Source organism: Sturnira hondurensis, unplaced genomic scaffold (assembly GCF_014824575.4).
Source record: "Sturnira hondurensis isolate 20B ecotype Veracruz unplaced genomic scaffold, ASM1482457v3 Scaffold0006413, whole genome shotgun sequence".
NCBI classification, from domain to species: domain Eukaryota; kingdom Metazoa; phylum Chordata; class Mammalia; order Chiroptera; family Phyllostomidae; genus Sturnira; species Sturnira hondurensis.
Window position 1 is genome coordinate 48,479,080 of NW_028079044.1, and position 20,620 is coordinate 48,499,699.

General features: G+C 52.5%; 1 protein-coding gene across 2 annotated transcripts in view; it reads right to left on the minus strand.

Moving 5' to 3' along the window:
- The window catches only part of DNAAF11 (dynein axonemal assembly factor 11), a 54,996-nt gene extending 34,950 nt beyond the window's left edge, over positions 1-20,046 (minus strand). For both annotated transcript variants that reach the window (XM_037048568.1, XM_037048567.1), the window contains exons 1-4: positions 19,948-20,046; positions 13,456-13,623; positions 8,919-8,996; positions 3,240-3,409 (exon numbers count right to left, since the gene is read on the minus strand). In XM_037048568.1, the coding sequence (XP_036904463.1) occupies positions 3,240-3,409; positions 8,919-8,996; positions 13,456-13,623; positions 19,948-19,957 (426 nt within the window). In that variant the 5' untranslated portion in view covers positions 19,958-20,046. The remainder of the gene's footprint in view (positions 1-3,239; positions 3,410-8,918; positions 8,997-13,455; positions 13,624-19,947) is intronic.
- Positions 20,047-20,620: the final 574 nt, after the last annotated feature.

Consider the following 20,620-nt stretch of genomic DNA (forward strand, 5'->3'; position numbering starts at 1 on the left):
GCATCAGTCTGTGTTGTCTGAAGCCACCGAGTTTGCAGTAACTCTTCACCCGAGCAATAGGAAACTAATACAAAAGGAAAAAGCACACCCAGAGGCCGAAGCAAAATAGGAAAGCATGATCCGTCACATGCCTTGTGTTGTCTTTCATAGAAAATAGTCTAGTGTCCAGTTTTCCCTTAATAGCTATTTCCGAAACACAGTCCTAAAGCTGAGCTTCAGCATGGAGAGCTGGAGAGACGGGGCACGTTGTCCGAAGAACGGAGGGCGTCGTAAAGCTGTTTCTTCCACATCCTCCAAGGAAAGATCCGACTCACTACTACCTACTCCTTCAGGGGATAAGTGATCGTGGTCCAAGTACTTAGCCCCCTCCTTTTTAAATTAACCCAATTCAACCTAACATTAAGATCTAAACGGTTTGACAAATTCTGAATATATATAATTTCTTCCATTGGCATTTTGACAAATACTGGGAAGCAAAGATACTCACTTGTATCTGGGACACAAGGATCTAAGGATGTACCTTAAAATACACGTGTGTATGTGTACTGTGTGTGTGTACCTTCTACTTCAGGTTAAGTAAATACTGATCTAATCCAGACCTCCTATTTAAAAAAGATTATGATAAATGAACCCCCATCACTACACAAATGGGAACCAGAAAAGCTCATATTGGAAACTAGTAACAAATTTGAGACTGTGCCACACGTCTGCCAGTCCCTGTCCCAGGGGTCTTCCCACTGGATCTCAACTTATTTAACAACTTCCGTTAGGTGGTCTTTGAAACCGGCCGAGTTTCCACGAAGCCCAAACCACACGTGAGTGTAGACAGCCTTGTGAAGTGACGGATGAAGTTTTAAGTTGCGCATCATAATACGCATGTCTTGGTCTTTACTAGGGTTCCTGAAACGCAGAGGCAGAGTATCCACGTTTATTGATGACCACTGAACATATAAGCTATGGCAAGGAGAAAAAGAAACAAAGATTTATTGAAAGCCTCAAGGAACTCTTTCAAAGGAAGAGCTATTGTCCCATTACAGATTAGGAAAATGAGGCATTTGGCTCATAGCTGGTGGGGACCAAAGTCACGCCCTGCTCTGCCTGCTGCCCAACTTCACCCACCCTGTTACCGTGTCCATTTGCTACCTGGACTGGCTCGGCCACTCGAAGAGGGTGCTTGGGAAGGGCTGAATCTCCTCGCGCCTCTTCCTCGTGTCTGTCTAAATAACTACTTCTTTGTTATGAGTTAAATTGTGTCTCCCCTGCAAAACAGTTGGAGCCCTACCCCCAACACCTCAGACTGTGACCTTATCTGGAAATAGTCACCGCAGACACGTTAGTGAAGGTGAGGCCACCCTGGAGGAGGGTGGACTGCTAACCCAATGTGACTAGTGTCCCTATAACAAGAATGCCATGTGCAGAGAGGCGCCCACAGAAAATGCCATGTGAGGATGGGGGCAGAGCCGGAAGCGATGCTTCTGTGAGCTAAGGAATGTCCAAGACTGCCCCCCCACCACCAGGAGTTAGGAGAGGGGCAGGGGGCAGACTCTCCTTCACAGCCCTCAAAGGGGGGCAACCCTTTGATCTTGACACCTTCGATCCTGACAACTTGATCTCGATCTCCTAGCCTCCAGAACTAGGAGACAGTAGATGTCTGGTGTTTGAGTCACCCAGTCCGGGGGCCTTGTTTCGGACGGTCCCAGGAAAGTGATACATCTGTCAACACAATTCCCTCCGAGCAGATCACAGCTTCCTAAGACGTAAGTGGCGACCAAGATTCTAAAGCTGATCAGCCTACTTTCAAACACCAGGAAGCACACCTGTGAGTGCTGTTTATCATGGGGCAGAACAGGCTCTGCGAGAAGAACGCCTTTCTCCCGTGTCTTGCTCCTGAGTCTGTGCATGAACCTGGGGGAGAGCAGTGAGAAGGGCTGCACTGCACACGGTGGTTTGAATCCCACCTGAGCCATCTGCCAGTGGGTCAGCTTGAAGGAGGCCCACCAGCTCTCCGAGCCCTGCCTTCCCCATCTCTGAGTGTGCAGCTCATCTGCCTGCTGGGGTCCAGGAGGGTCGGGAAGATTGTGCCGAAAGCACCCGGAGCAGCCTGGCCCAGGGTCCGGGTGCCTGTCTGTGGCACTCACAGAATTCTAGAAGGACCACAGCAGCACCATTCTAGAGGGCTCTGCAGGGCCGGCTGGGCTGGGGTGTCCCTGCACCTTCCCAAGGAAAGAACTCACAGCGAGAGGCTGCAGGTCCACGCATGCCTGGGACGCTCTGGTCTTCAGAAGTCGTTGTACAATGAGGATCAACCTGGATTCCATTTGAGACAATTTCTCATTTATTCTAAACCTACATTCTGGATTCAATTATCTGAGTCACTCATTCTCTTAAAGAAATTCTACATGAGAAGAAATGTGTCCCATTAACCCAGAAACCTCAGCTACACGGAACACAGCAGTCGAAACACAAACGTTCCCCGAGAACTGAAGAGAATGCCTCTCAGAGAGCCAGCACCCCTGGGCCTCCTCTCTGTGTGGAAGCACGGGCCCCACGCGGGTCGGGAACTCTTGGAATTGTAGGAAAATTAGCGTCATTTCTCTAACGTGCTCAGGTGTATGATTTCTCTGAAAATCATATGCTTTTTCCCATTCCAAAAATACCAGATAAGGGGAGAGACAGCATGGGAGATGAACGCAGAGCGCTGTTCCTCAGATGAGGTTGCAGGACCAGCCAGCATCGTCTGAGAGCTGTGGAAATGTGAGGTGGGTTGGGCTGGGGTGAGCGGGTGGGGGGGAATGGAGGGGGGGAAATGCAGACAACTGTAATTGAACAACAAAAAAATAATTTAAAAAAACAGAAATGTGCCCTGGCTGGTGTAGCTCAGTGGATTGAGCATGGGCCTGCGAACCACATGATTGGGGTTCGACTCCCAGTCAGGGCACATGCCTGGGTTGCAGGCCAGTTCCCAGGAGGGGACTCATGAGAGGCAGCCATACATTGATGTTTCTCTCCTTCTTTCCTTCCCTTCCCCTCTAAAGATAAATAAATTTTTAAAAATTACCCCCCCCCCAGAAATGCGAGTCTTGGGTGTCGTATCAGACCCAATCAGTCAAAGAATTTCTTTTCCTGGAATAGTTCCCTCTGCAGCCACACAGACCAGCAACGCTGTGAATAAGTCAGGAACTGCCGCAGTGGCGGTTTCCACCTTTGCCAAGGTCCCCGCGTCACCGAGACAAGCCCACCTTCAGCTGCCGCAGAGCCGCCACCACGAACTGCCGGTAGCCCTCGAAGTCCGCACACGGGTTCCCCATGAGGAACAGCTCCCTCAGGTGGATGTTGTGCTGCAGGCTTTTCACGCTGCTCAGCTCGCCAATGAAGTTCACCGTCAGGTCAAGTTTTGCCTCCTCGCAGCCTGTCAGAGAAATGAAAACAAAGGCAAAATCACACCGGCAACAACGTGGGCAACAGCACGGAACAGAAGTGGCAGTCGCCGTATTTTAAGCCCGCTGACTGCTCGCACTGCATGCCAAACCCTGTCCCCGTCACATCCTCGGTGTGCGGGCTCCGCTCCGCCCCGCAGGAGTGGAACGGCACTGGTGCCCAGGGCAGGGGCCGCTGTGAAGACAATATGAGATGATCCGAGCAAAGCATTCACTTAGCAAGTGCCTTCCACCTGGAGAGCTCTAGGAAACGTGGTTTAGGGTTAGGAAGAGCCCAATGAGCACCCTTGGGACCATCAGGTGGCCCTGGGACACTGTGCCCCGAGGCAAAGAAGGACTCGGGCTGCCATGGGAGTTCGCGGTTCCTTCCAGGGAACTACGGAGGAGCTGGCCTGGTTTGGACAGCAGCCTCCAGGGCACTAGGCTCAGCGTGAGGCTGCCCCTCGCTGTGACCTGCGCACGCTCGTGGGGCTGGCGTGGCAGGTGTCACGGCCTTCGGTATCTTCAGAGTCACCTCCAGCTGACAACCCAGCTCTACCTGGTTCTGCACGCCGCCCTTCCCATGGGCTTCCTGACCGTACACGGCTGCCCTGCCACGGTTCTGTGGCTTTGTGACTTAGAGTGAACTTTGGTTCCTTGTGTCTTACATTAAGCTCACCAAAACACACTCAATTCAGATTGGTTCACAGCTCGGCAGCCATGTCACCTGTGGCAAAGTTCTTCTCGTTCCTGAAGTCTGAGTAGTAGAACCACTTCCACTGAAGGGCAGTGCTCTCTCCCCCTTACCCCCCTTCAGGCTAGCACCTGACCCACCTCATCCCGAACTCCAAGTTTTCCTCCTGTCTAGTCATATCCCAAGCTGGCCCCTTCCGACCAGATTAGCTCCCCTCTAGTGTTCCCAGATGCAGGTCCCCACCCTGTGCGCACGCATCCACCCAGGGGTTAGGGGTGCCTGCTGAGCACAAGTCACGGAGCCAGGTCTCCTGGATGAAGTGGAAAACTCCACAGTGCTCCACCTCGTGTCTATGTCTAGCAGGAAGGGGAAGAAGAGATGGGCACAGGGATTTTCATGGGCAAAGACGGAGAGCTGAAGCCGGAGCAGCGGGCGGAGCCCAGGAGGAGGCCTGCCACCCAGTCCACACTCACTGCGGCTTCTCTCTCAGCCCCCGCTCAGCGCTCACCCCGTTGCTCTGCCCCCGACATTCTACTGCATCTGCTCCTCCACGGGCAACCACGGGCCTTCAGGGACACCCTCTTCGACCCATCATGTCCCCGGAACAATCCACTGCACGCAGCAGGACTGGCCCCAGACTCTGCCTTGAACCCCTCGGCGTCTCGGAAACCGGACCCCACTCTCTCCTCTGGAACGCAGTCCGCTCCTCTTGCCCCTGTACACTCAGCCCTGCCCTGCTCCGTGGGTGGTGGCGAAGCACGGATCTCCATTGCTGACCCCAGGCTCCCTCTCTGCACGGTTTTCTCGGCAACAACAGCCGTGTTCGGCGGTTTAACTAACCCAGATTCCGGGGGCTCCCAAACAACCCCAATATCTGACCTTCCAAAGGAATATCGTACTATTTTCAAATGCCTGTGAGACGTGCCACACTGAACATGTCCGAAACTGAATTCGCCATCGTCTCTCCCACTCCACGGCTCAGACCCAGCAGGGAAAGAGAGAATCCAGATGGGGTGAAAACCAGGAGCCAGGCGTGGGAGCTTGAGCAGGGGGGTGCTGCAGTGTGGTGGGGGGTGAAACCCTCGCACGGGAAGCAGGAGCGCACACAGGGAGAAGAGGACACCTGTCGGGGACAGCCTCCTGCAGGCACGGGAGGCTGAGTGGAGTAAGGTCCACGCTGATGGCAGGACCAGGGAGGGACCTCCCAGCCAAACTCCTCCTGAACTCCTGACCCACAAAACAGTGGAGTGTGTCGGGGGGGACACTGCTTTCAGGCAGGAAGCTTCGGGGTCATTTTCCTCGCTGCAGCGGACAGCTGGGACTGTAACGCAATGAGGTAAGGGACTGCCAAGGTTCCCACAGCTGTGACACGGGGAACTGGACATGGAACCCAGGTCTGCCCAGCAGAAGAGCCTCTTGAAACTGGCACCTCAGAAGGTCTCTTTGCCAACAGGGCTACTTATTACTGTCGAAGCCTCATCAGCTCCACCATCACTTTAAAATCCTTCAGCTCAAGGCTTGAGAAAGGCATCCCTGCAGATGTACCCACAAGGAACACAGCTTGGGGTGTGTAAGTGCACGCTGTGGTAGTCACACCCAGTGGATGGCCGGGCCCAGCATGGGACCGGCCTGCGATTCGGAGCAGGGCCTGAGAGAGCCAAGGCAGCTGGAGGAAGGCAGTGGGGGTCGGGGGCAGAAGGAAGGCCAGCGGCTAGACCAGAGCCAGCAAAGACGAGAGCCATCCCTCCCCCAGCAAAGTGTTAACACAGAACACCAGTCACTGTACATGGGGCCACACCCCATACCTCACTAGGGTATCCCGTTGTGTGACATAAATGTCAGCAGGTGGACGGAGGGGGACAGAGAACCCTGGACGTGGTATGTAAGAACAAAGTCTGTGTCTTCCATGTCCGGAGCACGGCAGACGGTGCCCACAACGGGGCTGTGGAGGAAGCGCAGACGAAGCCGTCTGAGCGCACTGTGTGGAAGCCGCAGCAGGAGTGGGGGAGATGGGAGTGGCCACCTCTATGGGCAGGACTTAGGGGTCAGAGGGCAAGATAAAAGACTGCTGTTTCCTAACAAAAGCATAGAGCTCACTTGGACTTTTCCAACTGTGCATTGTGCTACTCTAGTAAACCTTAATCATGAAGAGGAACATCCAAAATGTACGAGAACAAACAAACACTCTCGCATATTCTAGATTCTAGAGGTGAAGGAAATTCCTAACTTCACATCTTCAAAAACAATCACATCTATGAAAAAGGACAACGAAACTGTTATTTCTATTAAACTAGCAACAATAGGGACAATTTTTAAAAAATACTGTTCAGCCTGTAAGACAACAGGTACACTTTCTTCCCAGTATTCTGTCTGACAACACATCATCACATGGGCTTTTAAATGTTTTTCCCTGGATCCAGGATTTCATTTGGATACACCCACTGAAAACAGGTAAATTGTACCAAGCTGTTCTGAAGAGTTTTGTTCACAATAACAAACATAATTACCAACACTTCAAGCACAAAGCAATGCAGATTATTTAAAACACATCAATATATCTGGTAATTTGGTCATGGAAGTACAAAAATGTGGACTCAGCAGCTACATGAAGAATGAAACTACATGGATCTATAAATATAATTAAGTTTATATCTCTATGTATGTTTGTTTCACATTGGAGAGAAAAGTTTTATGAAGTGAGAAAGATATATTTGGGGCACTCTAACTTGAGATGCAGGTGACCGGGTATTTTCTAGCTCGCTCCGACAGATTCTGGGAGCCATTTCAAGCATGCTTTTCTTTCATATAAGAACAGCCTGACATTTGAACGACTCCAACAAGTTCGAAAATTCATGTATTTTTGGATTTTGCTGGAATGCTACAGATGAAGGACCCTCCAAATGTTCCTCCTGTATTTCAGAGGGATGGATTCTCAGTTCTTCTACTCAACCTGCACAGGAGAAACTAAACCACATTTGCCATTCGCGTAAAGAACAATTCTCACTGAACAAGCCATTCTCACTGGAGAAAGCCTCCTCTTTGGGGTGAGGCACCTCTTCTTCCAACGGGGTCTCAGCCTCTCTCTCCCGTACTGTGACGGTCCAGCTCAGTGACCCCGTGGGGGCGGGTCCTGAAGGTCACTGAAACCAACCGCACTGACTTCCCAGGGAGGAAGCCCACATCAGCAGGGGCCCACCTCTCCTTCTAGCTTAGGGGGGATGAGGAGGAGGGATGGAAGAAGAAGGTACTTTATTTTGTCCCAGTGATTCGACAACAGGGGAAATAAAAGGGTTCTAGCTATTTTTTTTTGCCATCCAGCTACAGAAAAAATTTATTAACTTATGTTTAAAATTATATTGAGATTTACTCAAGTAGGAGGGCTGAGTGTGTGTATCCATTTTCCTCCTCTCTCACCTTCAACATTAAACAAAACGGGCGTGTTTGCCAGCAGATGAGACACCGGTCGGCCATCCACATCCTCAAACCATCCTGCAGCCAGAGCATCCGCACTAGAGCTGGGAGGTGGAGGTCCAGGAGCGAGTGGCGTCCAGGCAACAGGCCAGACGGAGATGGACTCAGGTTTCCACAGCCCAAGAAGACAACAGCGGCAATGCTGCCCTCTAGTGGCAGATGACCAAAACACACAGCGAAAAGAAGATGTTCCCTGTCCTTTCCGATACTTTTCTTAAAAATAGCAAGCAGTGGACATACCAAAGGAGAATGAGAGTTCCTCCGACTCTCGGATTGATAGCTCACTGCCACATGAGAGTTTCATGGTTCCTCCGACATCTCGGATCGATAGCTCACTGCCACAAAACATGGACACTGAGTAGCTTCTGTCACGCCGTTTGTTCAAGTGAGAACGGGGTAATGGGGCTGTAGAGTGGGAGCTGGGACAGAGAGGAGCCGGGCCTCCCCTTCCAACACAGAGGAACCCTCTCGACTCCAGCGCTGTCGTGCGCTTGGGGGCTCTGGCGGTGATGATACACTAGGTTTTGAGGATGAAAATTCAAAATGCATGGTGAATACTTATGCTGGTGCCTACCTCTGACAGCCACTGAAATACCAGTTTCTACACTAGGAGGTGAACAGGCTACAGTCTATCACAACCCAACCCAGTCTTAGCTCTTGGCAGATGGGGGTGGGGTGGGCAGGCAGGCACCGCCCCTGGCCCTGCGCTCGGCCACCCTGTGCCTGCCCCCTTGCACAGAGCCTGCACGGCCTGGCCCCCCAGGCAAGGGACTGGACGTGGAAACCCAGCCTGCCAACTGTGGCACAGCCCACACCGGCCACCGGATCCACCAAATCCCATGTGACTATGAACAGACACCGAGTGCTCCCAGACACTAAGAAAAAACTAACAGCACGAACTAGAAGCCTGCGGAGTAAAACAGGAAACCTTCTGGGATGTAGAACAAGACAAGGAGGTTGAAGGAAGGAATGCAGGTTAAAAGGCATGTAGGGTCGATCTGGTACACCCCAAATATGTTTAAAACAGGTCCGAGGGGAGACCCGAGAAAACAGAGGTGATGGGTGTGTCTACAGCCTTTGATCTGTTCACGGTTTCATGAGTGTGTACCTGTGTCGGAACTCATCAAACCTGTGCATGAAGTATGTGACAGTCCCTGTGTATCAATTACACCTCAATGAAGCCACCATTTAAAGAGAACAACTGTGCTCCAAAGGACACCATCGAGAAAGGTGATCAGAAAACCCACAAAAATGAGAGAATATATTGTTTAATCCACACTATTTACATGAAATTTTCAATCTCAATTCTAATTAGCAAAATAAGATAAAACACTTACCTTCCAGATTTTCAATTTTTTCAATGTTGTTTAAAGCTAAATTCAAATATTCAAGTTTCTTCAGTTTGCTAACATTTTCTGAAACATACAAATAATGTAATTAACCTTCGAGATAAAAGCCGTGTTTACATAACTTACTGTGATGGCGATAAAGGGGATCTAAGGATGATTCCGGTTGTCGAAGCCACACTGGGTTTTCACAGCTACACCCGCCCCCCAGACGCTGTAGGCGGGCTATGCCACAGCCACGCCTCCTCCAGTCTTTCTGACTGGAGCCTACTCTGCTCCTGTTTCTGTCTGGCCCCACCTCCAGGGGTCAGGCTTGGCCACGCTGGGCCAGTGCACGGCAATCCCACATCCCTCGCCAGTGTCAGCTCAGGGGCTCAGGCTGGAGTCAACAGGCCCACGGCAGCAGTCTCCTGGCAACGCGTGATGCGGGAGAGGGCAGGCTGCCCAATGCTCCCAACCAGAGGACGGGTGAAGACCGGCTTCGTGCCTGGGGACTGCCTTTCTCTTTTTCTGTTGGCTGATAGAAAAGGAAGGAAGTGTTATCCCTACAGCTATGCACGTCACCGTGCAACCCGGAGGGACCAGCTCTAGGACGAAGCCCACTGTGGCTGGCAGAGCAGAGGAGGACTGGAGCAACCCGGAGAAGAGGCCTGCTGCTCTGTCTCTGGACTCATCTTTGGGTAGGATACTAGATGTCCTCACTGGAAAACCACGCTGAATCGAGTTTTTTTCCTTTACTCAAAGCCCAAGTCATGCTGATACAGAATGATCATTTTTAATAAATACGAAAACCCATGAAGGCAAACAACAACCACAAGTCACTCAAGAAATCAATGTAAGATGGGGCCTTTTAAAAATAGCGAACAGTGCCATGACTAGTGTGGCTCAGTGGACTGAGTGCTGGCCTGTGAACCGAAGGGTCGCTGGTTCGATTCCCAGTCAGGGCACATGCCTGGGTTGCGGGTCAGGCTCCCATTATGGGGTATGTGAGAGGCAACCACACATTGATGTTCCTCTCCCTCTCTTTCTCCTTCCCTTCCCCTCTCTCTAAAAGTAAATTATTTTGAAAATATTTTTTAAAAATAAATAAAAACAGCTAACACCATAGCTACCCTGGCTGAGTGCTTATTATGTGCCGTGTAATTTTCTAAGCATATATTATGTCATCAATCCTCATGATAATTCTATAAGGTAAAAACTCTATTACTATCTCCCTCTTACAAATGACAACACCTAGGTGTGAAGAACAACCCATCTGGTGCAGGTGAAGCGCCAGAGCCAGAACACTTGACCGTGGAACCTGGCAGGAAATCACGACGCCGCACCTGGGAAGAGGGTCCCTTCTAAGACCACGTGAGTGTGGAAACCCCGCCGGGAAACTCGTGGCCTGCAGCCCCACTTAGAGAGGGACTCCTCTGCCCTCTGCTCAGGGATTAGTTAAAGATCAAGTAGGGTTAATTATAATCATCACCCCTGTCGTCCGGTTTCATTTACAATTTACAAAATATTACATATGCTGCCACAGACCCAAGAATAACACTTTCCCTCTTTAAGTCTCAGTTGACTGATTTTTTTCACAATGAGAATTTTAGAAAAATTTTCTCAAGTGTCTCTCAGCGGTTAGATTCTCCTGAGTAATACAGATGTTCAGTGAAGGTTCTCTAGGCAACATCTGAGCATTCGATAGACCACAGATTTGTGGAGCTCTGAGTGCCAGGGTTTTGATCGACAGGAGTGTCTGGTCTGCATCCTGAGCAAAAACATTAACATTGTTACAGGTGCCAGCCCACCACAGAATACCCTTTGTTTCCCCACCCTGGTTACACGTAGAACCCTCTAAACGCTACAAGAGTCACCTTGTAGAAAAATAAAGCTAAGATTTGTTCCAGAGGGATGTCCTAAATTAACCGAAGAGCAATGGGCCAAAGGGCCAGGAGAGAACATGTTTCATAAGTAACAGTGGGTAGAGCCTCCGTCAGCAGGGAGGGTGTCTGAGCGTCCTGGCCCAAACCACGCTGGAAGCCCTTGTCACCAGCTGCCGTAAACAGACCTTTCCCTCCTCAACTCAAGCGGCTCTGGGGCTCCCAACCCTGCCCCACCCCAGGCTCGATGGAAGGTCATTACAAATGGAGACCATGCTGGGAGCCTAGGTCCACAGATTCTGAGTCCGGAGGTCTGGGGTGGGGCCTGTGGGTGCCCCGGAGGGTCCTCAGCTCACTCCTGGACCAACACGAAGCACAACNGGGTAGAGCCTCCATCAGCAGGGAGGGTGTCTGAGTGTCCTGGCCCAAACCACGCTGGAAGCCCTTGTCACCAGCTGCCGTAAACAGACCTTTCCCTCCCCAACTCAAGCGGCTCTGGGGCTCCCAACCCTGCCCCACCCCAGGCTCGATGGAAGGTCATTACAAATGGAGACCATGCTGGGAGCCTAGGTCCACAGATTCTGAGTCCGGAGGTCTGGGGTGGGGCCTGTGGGTGCCCCGGAGGGTCCTCAGCTCACACCTGGACCAACACGAAGCACAACCATTTTGCAGACTTCCACCCCCAGGGCACAGGAGCACGTCGAATCCCAGAGACACAGTTGCACTCACTAAATAAGTGCCGAGTGCCTGTGGGTGGAGCTGCCCTGACAACCCCCATTATCGCAATTCAAAAGGGTGTTTAATTGAAGAATACTTGGGAAGCAAGCACGTAGGCCCTCTCAGAGCTCCGGAAGGGACAGAAATGCTATGCTGCTAATTAATCATTGTGGCGGGCCCAGCTGTGCAGACTAAAACTTCGGGAACCCTTTCGGAACTGAGCGATGAGGACGGCCCTCCCGTGCCCTGGGCATGAAGCAGGGGTTCTCTGTAATGGCCTTTTAGCGGAGTGATGCGCCAATTCTGAATTTCTGAATGTGCCAGAGATGCCAAAAATAACTTTCTGGAGAAATGTAAAGAATCTTCCCCTCTGAATGATGCAAATTCTGGGATTTCTGGAACCTTCTGGCATTCAGAATGACCCACCAAACCAGAGGCGACCACGTCACCCAGGGTTGCTTCCCCCCAGCCATGCTGGCATTTCGGGCCTGGTACCTCGTGCGTGGTGCCGTCTCGGGGCGGTCAGCAGAGTCCCTGGCCTCCCCACACTGCCGGACATTAGCAGCCCCCACCCCAGCCAACATACACACACACTATGACAACAAAACATCTCCAGACATGGCCACATCACAGTGGAAAGTGAAACCATGACTTAGAAGCTGGCCTCTGGGTTCCAGTGCCACAACCCACGGGGTCCCGCTCACTTGGCCCGTCAACCCTGACCCTAGCCCTTCTCCTCCGACTCTGTTCGAGGTGCTCCCTTCTGTGCTGACCTTTGGCCTTGCTTGGGGCACCCCAGGGTCAACAGCACTATTAGCAATGGCGGCAGCTTCATCTCCCGAGCCAGCACAATGCCACCTGCAGCGAGCGGTTCCTGTAGCCCAGAGACCACTTTGACTCATTTCACACACCGCAAGGCTGAGCCTCCACAGCCTCCCCAGCCGACCTCACTCCACACAGTTTGTAAGTGGCGGAGGCAGCGCTCAAACCCAGGTCTACCTGACGGCAGGGCTTGCACCTGCTCTAACCCCTAAGTGACACCGGTGTCCTCTGAGTGCTGGGGGACACTGCTCCTGTTTCCACGTGGCAGGGCCCCTGTTAGAATGACTCCACAGGCCCCCCTTTCCACCTGCGTGAGCTCACTGTTGGCCGGGTGGGGCAGCGGAGGACCAACTTGTCCCAAGGATGAACTGGGAGGAGGAAACCCGCATGCCCCGACCCGCCCTCTCTCCTGGCTTCTGGGATCTCCCTGCAGTGGAGGGCACAGGGTCCCCTCTGGCTGCTGCCACCAAGCAAGGGCCGGGGGCACCGGTAAGGGACCCTGTGGCTGTTCCCTGCTGTTGCTCTGATAGGGCGGAAGCCCACTGGGCTGTCAGCCGCAAGCACGTTCTCTAAAGGTGATGCCCGTCATGATGCTGATATTCCAGTCTTCATCCACCTGACTCCTCTGTTTACCTTTCATTCCTTTCCAAACTGGACCAGTAAACAAAGACATAATCATCAAAGCCCCCCAACACCCAACTCCGAGCACCGTGCCTCCCTTGTGAATAAACACCCACGGCACATGGGGCAGAACTGGCCACCCCAGGCTGCCGCAGCCTGGGGAGGACTCACTAGATCCCCACAAAACCCTCCCAGTCTCCTACCAATATATGAAGCCCAGACACACTCCTGGATCGCGTCCCCTCCTCCCTGGCCAACTTCTCAAAAACCCAGCTATGTACGAGAAGATCAACAAACGCGCCCCCAACTTTGAATGCCCCCCCCTCCTCAGTGGATATCCCACGGGAAGGTTTGGGAAGGTTCCACACGCAGCCCCGGGCAATTTCCTCTCAGCCACGGCCTTCCTCCGAGAATGCACTGCCTTCCCCAGAGAATGCACTGCCTTCCCCAGGTCCTCCCACCCACAGGGTCGAAGAAGCCGCGAGAACAGAGGCCGAAGCACTCACCGATCTTCGCGATGAGGTTGTTCTGCAGGTAGAGGATTTTCAAGTCCCGGCACCACCTGTCCAGGTGCTCCAGCCTCTCTATCTCCTGCTGGTGCAGGGAGAGCTCCTCCAGGGAGAAGATCACGCAGTTGTTGTGCTCGGCGTTCCGTCTGATGAGGTCTTCTGTGACTGAGAGAATGCACGTTTCACACCCCGCCCCTGGCCTCGGGGTCCTCGCCGGGTTATTGCATCATCGACACGTGGGTCTTTGTGGGTCTTTCTGGGCAGCGTAAGCCGATTTCCAGGCCCAGGGGATTGTCCAAAGGAAAGCTCCCCGAGAAGTGCTGCCCCCTGCTGGAGGTTCTGTGGCACCATGATGGGGTCAGCGGGAAGAGACAGGATGGTGCCCCAGTTTTGTCTCCAGAGCGGGGTCTTGTCCAGATGGAGACAGGGTTGATGGGTAAGGACTACAAGACTGCTGATAGGGAATCTTGTGGGGGTGCCTCGCAGACCGAGTGAGACCCACTAATTAAACCAAGACAGAAACTCGCTGCTGAGAGGCTCCGCGGAGGGGGGCTGGCACAGGGCAGAGACGGGAAAGCGTGTCCCACCCCTCCACAAGGAAACTCACCCACTCACTCACTCAACTGACAAGCATTCCCTTAATTAGAGTTGAAGAGAAAAGGGGGGAACAGCCACCGCCCCCAGTCTGTTTCCGGGAGGCATGCAAGAAGCTGCTGACAGGGAGAGCGGTAACAGGAGTCTGCTCCCCAGCGACTGGCAGGTAGCACGGGGCTGGCCTGCTGCTGGCACCAAGGGACTGGCGACAGTACCCTGAGGTCCACGGTTCGAGCCCAGGACAAGACATACAGAATTATCTGCATAAGATGCTCTCAAGTCGAGGAGGGATGAGGATGGAGAAACCCTGCATTCCCAGGGCTATTCGTCCGTTTGAACCCTTGTGTTGTAGGAATCTGAAAATACAGCCTGTCTGCCCCACGAGATCATAAAGACTCATTTACTGCCCGTTGACAAGGTGCCGGGAACCGCCTACATGCTTTGCATCTAGTAACAGGAGCAGACACAATGTCCCTTTACACTCGTCAGACGAGGGGTGAAGGCACAGTGTGCCAACCCGTCCAAGGGCTTCCTAGGGAAGTGCTAGAACCACGTTTTACATGCAGGAGTCCGGCACCCACCTGGCGCTCTCAACTGGCGACACTGTCCCCGACGTGCACTAATAAGAACCTCTCACCGTGTCTCAGGTCCTAAATGCACAGGCCCCTCTAGCTGAGCTCTCCACTGCCCCACCGCCATGCCACATCTCGGAAGTGGGGTTTGCCTTTAGTAAGAAATGCACAAATGAACCCCATCATTTGTGCTCAGCTGGCTGGACCCCCTGCTACTTCTAGGGATAGGGGATGCGGTGGCTTGCAACGTCAGTCCTTTGGAAGAGAGACGAGGGAAATGTGGAGGTAAGAGATTAAAACACCCAGCAGGGCGAGCGATCCTGAGGCTCTAAGTGAGCTCCACAAACCCATGGTTGAGAGAGGGTGGATTTCCGGGACCTTGCTGCCATCAGACCTGGAATTGATGGGGCCAGAAGGACGTGCCCAACCAGAGCCCCTGCCCGGCCCTCCAGACCATGCTCCGGGTACGGGAGCAGTGGAATTCTCTGCCCAAGCTGCCCCACGCCTGCTCCTCCGAGCCCTGCATCGGCCGCGCCTCCAGGCTCATCCCTGAAGGCAGACTGCACCAGGTGTGCATCTCTCCTCCAGGGGTGTCCGAGGAGCAGCTGTTTCCCTGGAATGTGGGTGGTTTGGTGTGTAGGCAGTATCCACCGTCATACATGGCACGAGGGACCAGGATAGAGCCCGGCCAGGGGAGGGAGGGGAACAACAGAGGGGTAGGGGTGGGCCAGGGAGCCACCTCCTCCCTCAGCCCTGCGCAGACCCTGAAAAGTCTGAGAAACGTGTATTAAATGCAGCCCTCTGGGTTATTATGAAGGCATTCTTCTAGAGAGGAAAACATATTGGGCAGTTCGATTGCAACTTGATACATGGTCCTGCACTGATATTCTTTCCCAGACCAGATGCCCAGGTGCCTGGGAAGGCTCAGCGGGATATCCACGTGGAACACCTGAACCTAACCAAACTCCACAGGAGCTGCAGACTGCAGGCGTGGTTAAGTCGGATGTAATGGAGGGGGGGGGCGGGTTCTGAAAGCATTCTGTTAGGCATCACTTGGTCCCCAGCCTGGTGGCTGCATCAGCATCTGCTCAGCCCACGGAAGGCTTCCTGGGTCTCCGGGACACTACAGGTATCACAGCCCCCTCAGCTCTACGGTCTGAAAGGTCCTTCTGATTTATCCAAACCTGAAGTCTTGCAGGTTCCTTCCATGGCTGACCAAGCTCCTACTGGTACCAAATACCCTTCTTATGTTCTCTTGCTCTACCTTTCTTCAAATTAAGAAAACTCTTTTTTATCGCTATCACACGTGTGAATTTGATCATTTCCATGCAGTTGTCAAATCTTTGCTTTGGGGGGCACATAGCTAATAGAAAGGAATTATGTTGATTCACATCTCCTGATCGAGAGAATTAAGACAGTAATCGCATTTAGTTGAGAAGGGTGTGGGGCAGGGGAATCTCCCTTACTGGAAAGAACTGGTTTGCACACAGGCGCACACCACGGGGAGGAGGGGCTCAGAGTTCCTTCAGCACAACAGGGAATCCTGCTCAACAGCAACAATACATGATTAGCATAGGTTGAAAAACAAAACAAAAGCAAACCGGAGAATCACAGGAGCTAGTAAACGGGGAAGGTCGTGAATTTCCCAGAGGCCCTTTTCTGAACCCTGCTATATTAAGCAAGCTGCTGGGGAGCATGCCGTTTGTAGCACTCGAGAAATTGTTGTGACACAGTATGGCCTTGCCTGTAGTGACAAACATCAGTGCCAAAACCGGAGTCCCCAAGAAGAAACCTGTTGGGGCATTCCACGTGCTGTATGGAGATTACAGAGTTTCGTGCTCTTCAATGCAAAAGCGCTTTGCCGTTTTATTTACCCCATAATTTAGAGTGAACGTTCTTTAACCCCAAGGAGCGCTGTTCACCTTCAGAGAGTCCTACTCTAAACGACAAAGCACAGTGTTTACAAGAAATCACTCCAGGGATTCAAAGTGCTCTGGAAGCATTAATATGTCATCGGAGGCCTATTTCAAGCGAGGTGGTTTACAATGTCTATCATTTGGTATCGAAGAACATGCCAAGGCACTGAGTGCAACATATTGCTTTCACTTCCTTATTTTGGGAAAATGCACATAGCAAAATGCAGGACTCTGCTGGGTTCTGCATGATGTCTCGGCCACAGAAGGTCCAAGCCAATGTCACACGACTGGACGAATGAGTGGCCCCCTAACTGTGCTGACAGCTTTAGCTGCAGCTTCCTGCTTCTCTCACTGAAAGAATTCTGCTGAGGAATCCAGGGATTTAGCCCAAACTGATCAGCCAGCCTAGGCATCCTTTCAAATCCTTGCTACAACTGGATCTTGATACCTTGAGGGAGTGAAAGACTTGTGGGTGGGGGAGCAGAGGGCTGAGGGTGGCATGTGGGGGGGTTGCCATGCTGGGCTGGTTTCCACAAAGCTTTGTGGTGTGACGAGAGTCTCAAAAACTCCCCGAGCCAGCAAATTAGTGTTCGTTCCTTCAGCCTTCAGACCACGCTCTGTGAACAGCCCTCTGCTTCTCGCTAGACTAGAACAAAATCAATAATATGTGTCTGTGGCAGGTTTTGCAGAATTTTTAAAACATCTCGAAAGACCTAGCAGATACATACAGGGATGAGCAAAAGCAGGCTTACTGCTGTTCATGTGGAAAATAATACAATAATTAATAAATAATAGTACAAAAATAAGCCATGTTTTGCATGCTCACAGCTGTAAACCTGCTTTTGCTGCACCCTGTACATGAAATAGAGATTTAATAGAAATTAAGGGGTTACAAATAAGTGGTTACCGCTTGAAGCATCTAACAACTCTTCTTTCTGCTACTTTTCAAAAAAGAAACTCAAATACAGGACGACTCATTTGGCCTGCCTTTCCCTGCTGTGTTAGCGCAATGCGCGCCCTGTACTGCGCTATTGGAAACATCAGTCAAGTGCAACGGGGCAAGGATGGAAGTCCACACTGCACAACGGGAGGTACGATCGGTGTACAGAGCGACAAGAGGGAGGTCAAAAGAGGCCTCAAGGAGAAGCCTGAGCTGAATCTGGCACTGGGAGGTGATGTTTGCCGATAGGCAAACGAGGAAAGGGCAGCCCAGCTGCTGCACCTGCTAGGCTGTGCCGTGGGTTGCCCCTGCGGCTCTGAAAGAGCAACTCCTCCTGCTGGGCCTTCTGCCAGCAGACAGCCCCCAGCTGCCCACCTTCTTCAGAAGTCACTTCAGATGAAGACACCTCAGCGGAGGTCCCGCCCCTCCCCAGCAAAGCCCATCTCCAGTTACTGGTTGCCATGGGGCTACAAAGGCCCAGCCCTCTTACCCCAGCTTGCGATGGCCCCCCCCCCCCCCCCCCCCCCCCCCGCCNCCCCCGTTCCAAGTTTCGAGTTCCTTGCAACTATCCTTTTGGCTAGTGGAAGCCTGTTAAGATGCCTCGCAAATCCCCTCTCCAGCATGGACCTCGCTCTCTTCCTAGCCACCAGTGACACCCCCCAGGAACCCCCCTGCACATTGCTCTCCACCCAAAGGCTGCTTCCTGGGGGGCCCACCCTGGAAGACTTAACGCCGAAGCGATCCCAAAAGCAGAGGCTGAGACAGGACTTTGAAATCAGATCCCCTGATGCCCAGGCGGCTACCAGGACACCAACCATTACTGCTGGGTAGGTGTTATGATGACGGGCAAGGTCAAAGTGACAGCCAGTGGGGGCTTTCCCCACAGTGAGAAGGTTAACAGAACATGACACCCCTAAGGACAATATAGATGGGCAGCCAACAACGATACTACTCAGTCTGGACAATCAACATACAAAGGTCGATGACCTGAAGGAGAAGGACATCTCCTCCATAAAAATTCACAGGTTCGTGCCCAGTTTCCAGGCCTTTGCCTGTTCTTGGACCTGAAACAAAGGTTGTCAGATTTGGGGAGTGGGGAATATATATATCTGTACATACATACACATACACACATTGTCCTGTATTTTATCTAACAGCTCACTGACTGAGAGGCTGAGTCCCCAAAGGGAAGGCCTCTGCAACACCGTAACAAGCCTACATGGCAATGATACCTCCAGTCCTTTAAAAAACAAACTGATGGCCACTACTTGAATAATCATAGGCTGGGAAAGGGGCTCGAGCTGACAAGAATGCCGGCAAATGCAAAGCATTGTCCAGGTATCCTTATTAGAGTGGGAGCGTGTGGGGGACATTGTCAAGGTAATAAGTGCAGTCACACCACGTGCAATGCACAGTGACCCCACAGTTTGTTAATCCATTAATAAGTGTAAATGTTGGAGAATATTTGGGTTGTTTATTTTGTTCTTAGCTACGAGGAGAGCAGTTGCTGTGAACAGACACATACAAGTCTTCATGTGGACAAAGGTTTTCCTCTTTCATCGGTAATACCCAGGGGTAAGATGAGTGCGCCACACGACAGAAAGAAAACTTTCATGTAATTTTTTATGACCGTCTGTCGAATTTTTTCCTATTGTTTTATGAATGTGTATGAGAGGAAACAGCAGTAGCTGGTTTAGGAATGGGGCGGTAAATTTACAAATTACCGGCACCCTCCTCGGCCAGGTGTCAGCTCATCCAGCACAGTTTCTTGGCTTTAGAACATTAACTATAACTTTTTACAATAAGTGATGGATTAGGTCAGACTGCACCAAATCACCTTTCTGGGAGGACAAATATGGTGCCCGCATCAGACTGGTTCCTTCTACTATGTACGGTTCCACCTGACCTGCATGCCTGGTAACCCGTCGTCACTTCACACGGTTCTCTCCGTGTCTTCGAAGGAGCCCTTTCACAGCCCTATGTCTGCAAACGATACGGTTCTTGCCTGGTGGAGATGAGGAGGCTTGGGCCCAAAGGGCTGAAGTCACTGGCTCCTAGGCAGCAGGTGGAGCAGGGAGGCCGACGCGGATCCCTGGACCACCGGGCACACACTGCCTTCCCGAAAGGGTCTGGAGCTGCTGCTCTGGGACAGCGACAAGCCCGCGACCACGCCGCGGGCAAGGGCACGCAGGTGCGCACGCAGTGTGTGTGACCCCTACGCCCCCACTGCCCCTTTGCATCCACCCCACGTGCACCCCATTTAACAGAGGGTGACCCCGAGCCTCTCAGAGGCCAGGCTGACAGGAGGGTCGGAAGAGAACCTGGCCCAGCTGGGTCTGCACAGGACGAAGGGACGGGCTGTGCCGCGCTGGGCTCAGGTCAGGGCTGGCGCCGAGGGTCCGAGTGGACCCCGGACGATGCCTGGAAAGGGAAGGATCGAGGGCGGAAGGTGGAAGAGGGAGCTTACTCCGGCCCATGGCGCCTCTGCGGTTCGTGTGTCCCGGGAGCCTGACCCAGGATCCCCGGGACTCCCTTCTCCGGTCCCTGCAGTTCCGCACCGGTCCTTGGGAACCATGGCAACGAGGACTCTACGGAAGCCGCGCGGGACCAGGCGGCACCGCCTTTCGTGAGCTCGGGAGGAGCCGGGAGGTGAGACCCCGCGGTGGGGGGCTCGTAGGCGGAGACAGGGCTGTCCCCACTCCAGACCTCGCGGGGTTCCACGACCCCCGCCTGACCTTCCACGGGCCGCCTCCCTGCCCCGAATCAACTGGCCAGGGTAAACCGAGATCCGCACGGGCTCCCATCTCCTGATGGGATCCACCTCCTAGGCCTCCTAGTCTTGTCTCTTGGCCTGCCCTCTATCTTTTTTTTTCTTTTTTGTATTTTATTTGACACCTTCCAGAACCAGGTAATGGGGATTTGACCTTCACTCCATTTACTAGCGAGGAGGCCTTAAACTTCCCGAGCCTCAGTTTCTCCCCCTGTAAGCTGAGTGATAATAACTTCGAGGATGGTTGTGAAGCTTTAACGAGAAAACTGGAGTGACTGAGAGACACTTTCTAAAAAACGACGGACTCTCTTCAGAGTCACCGCCCAACACCAATCAGTTTCCTGCCAATCAGTTTTCAGAAAGCCCCACC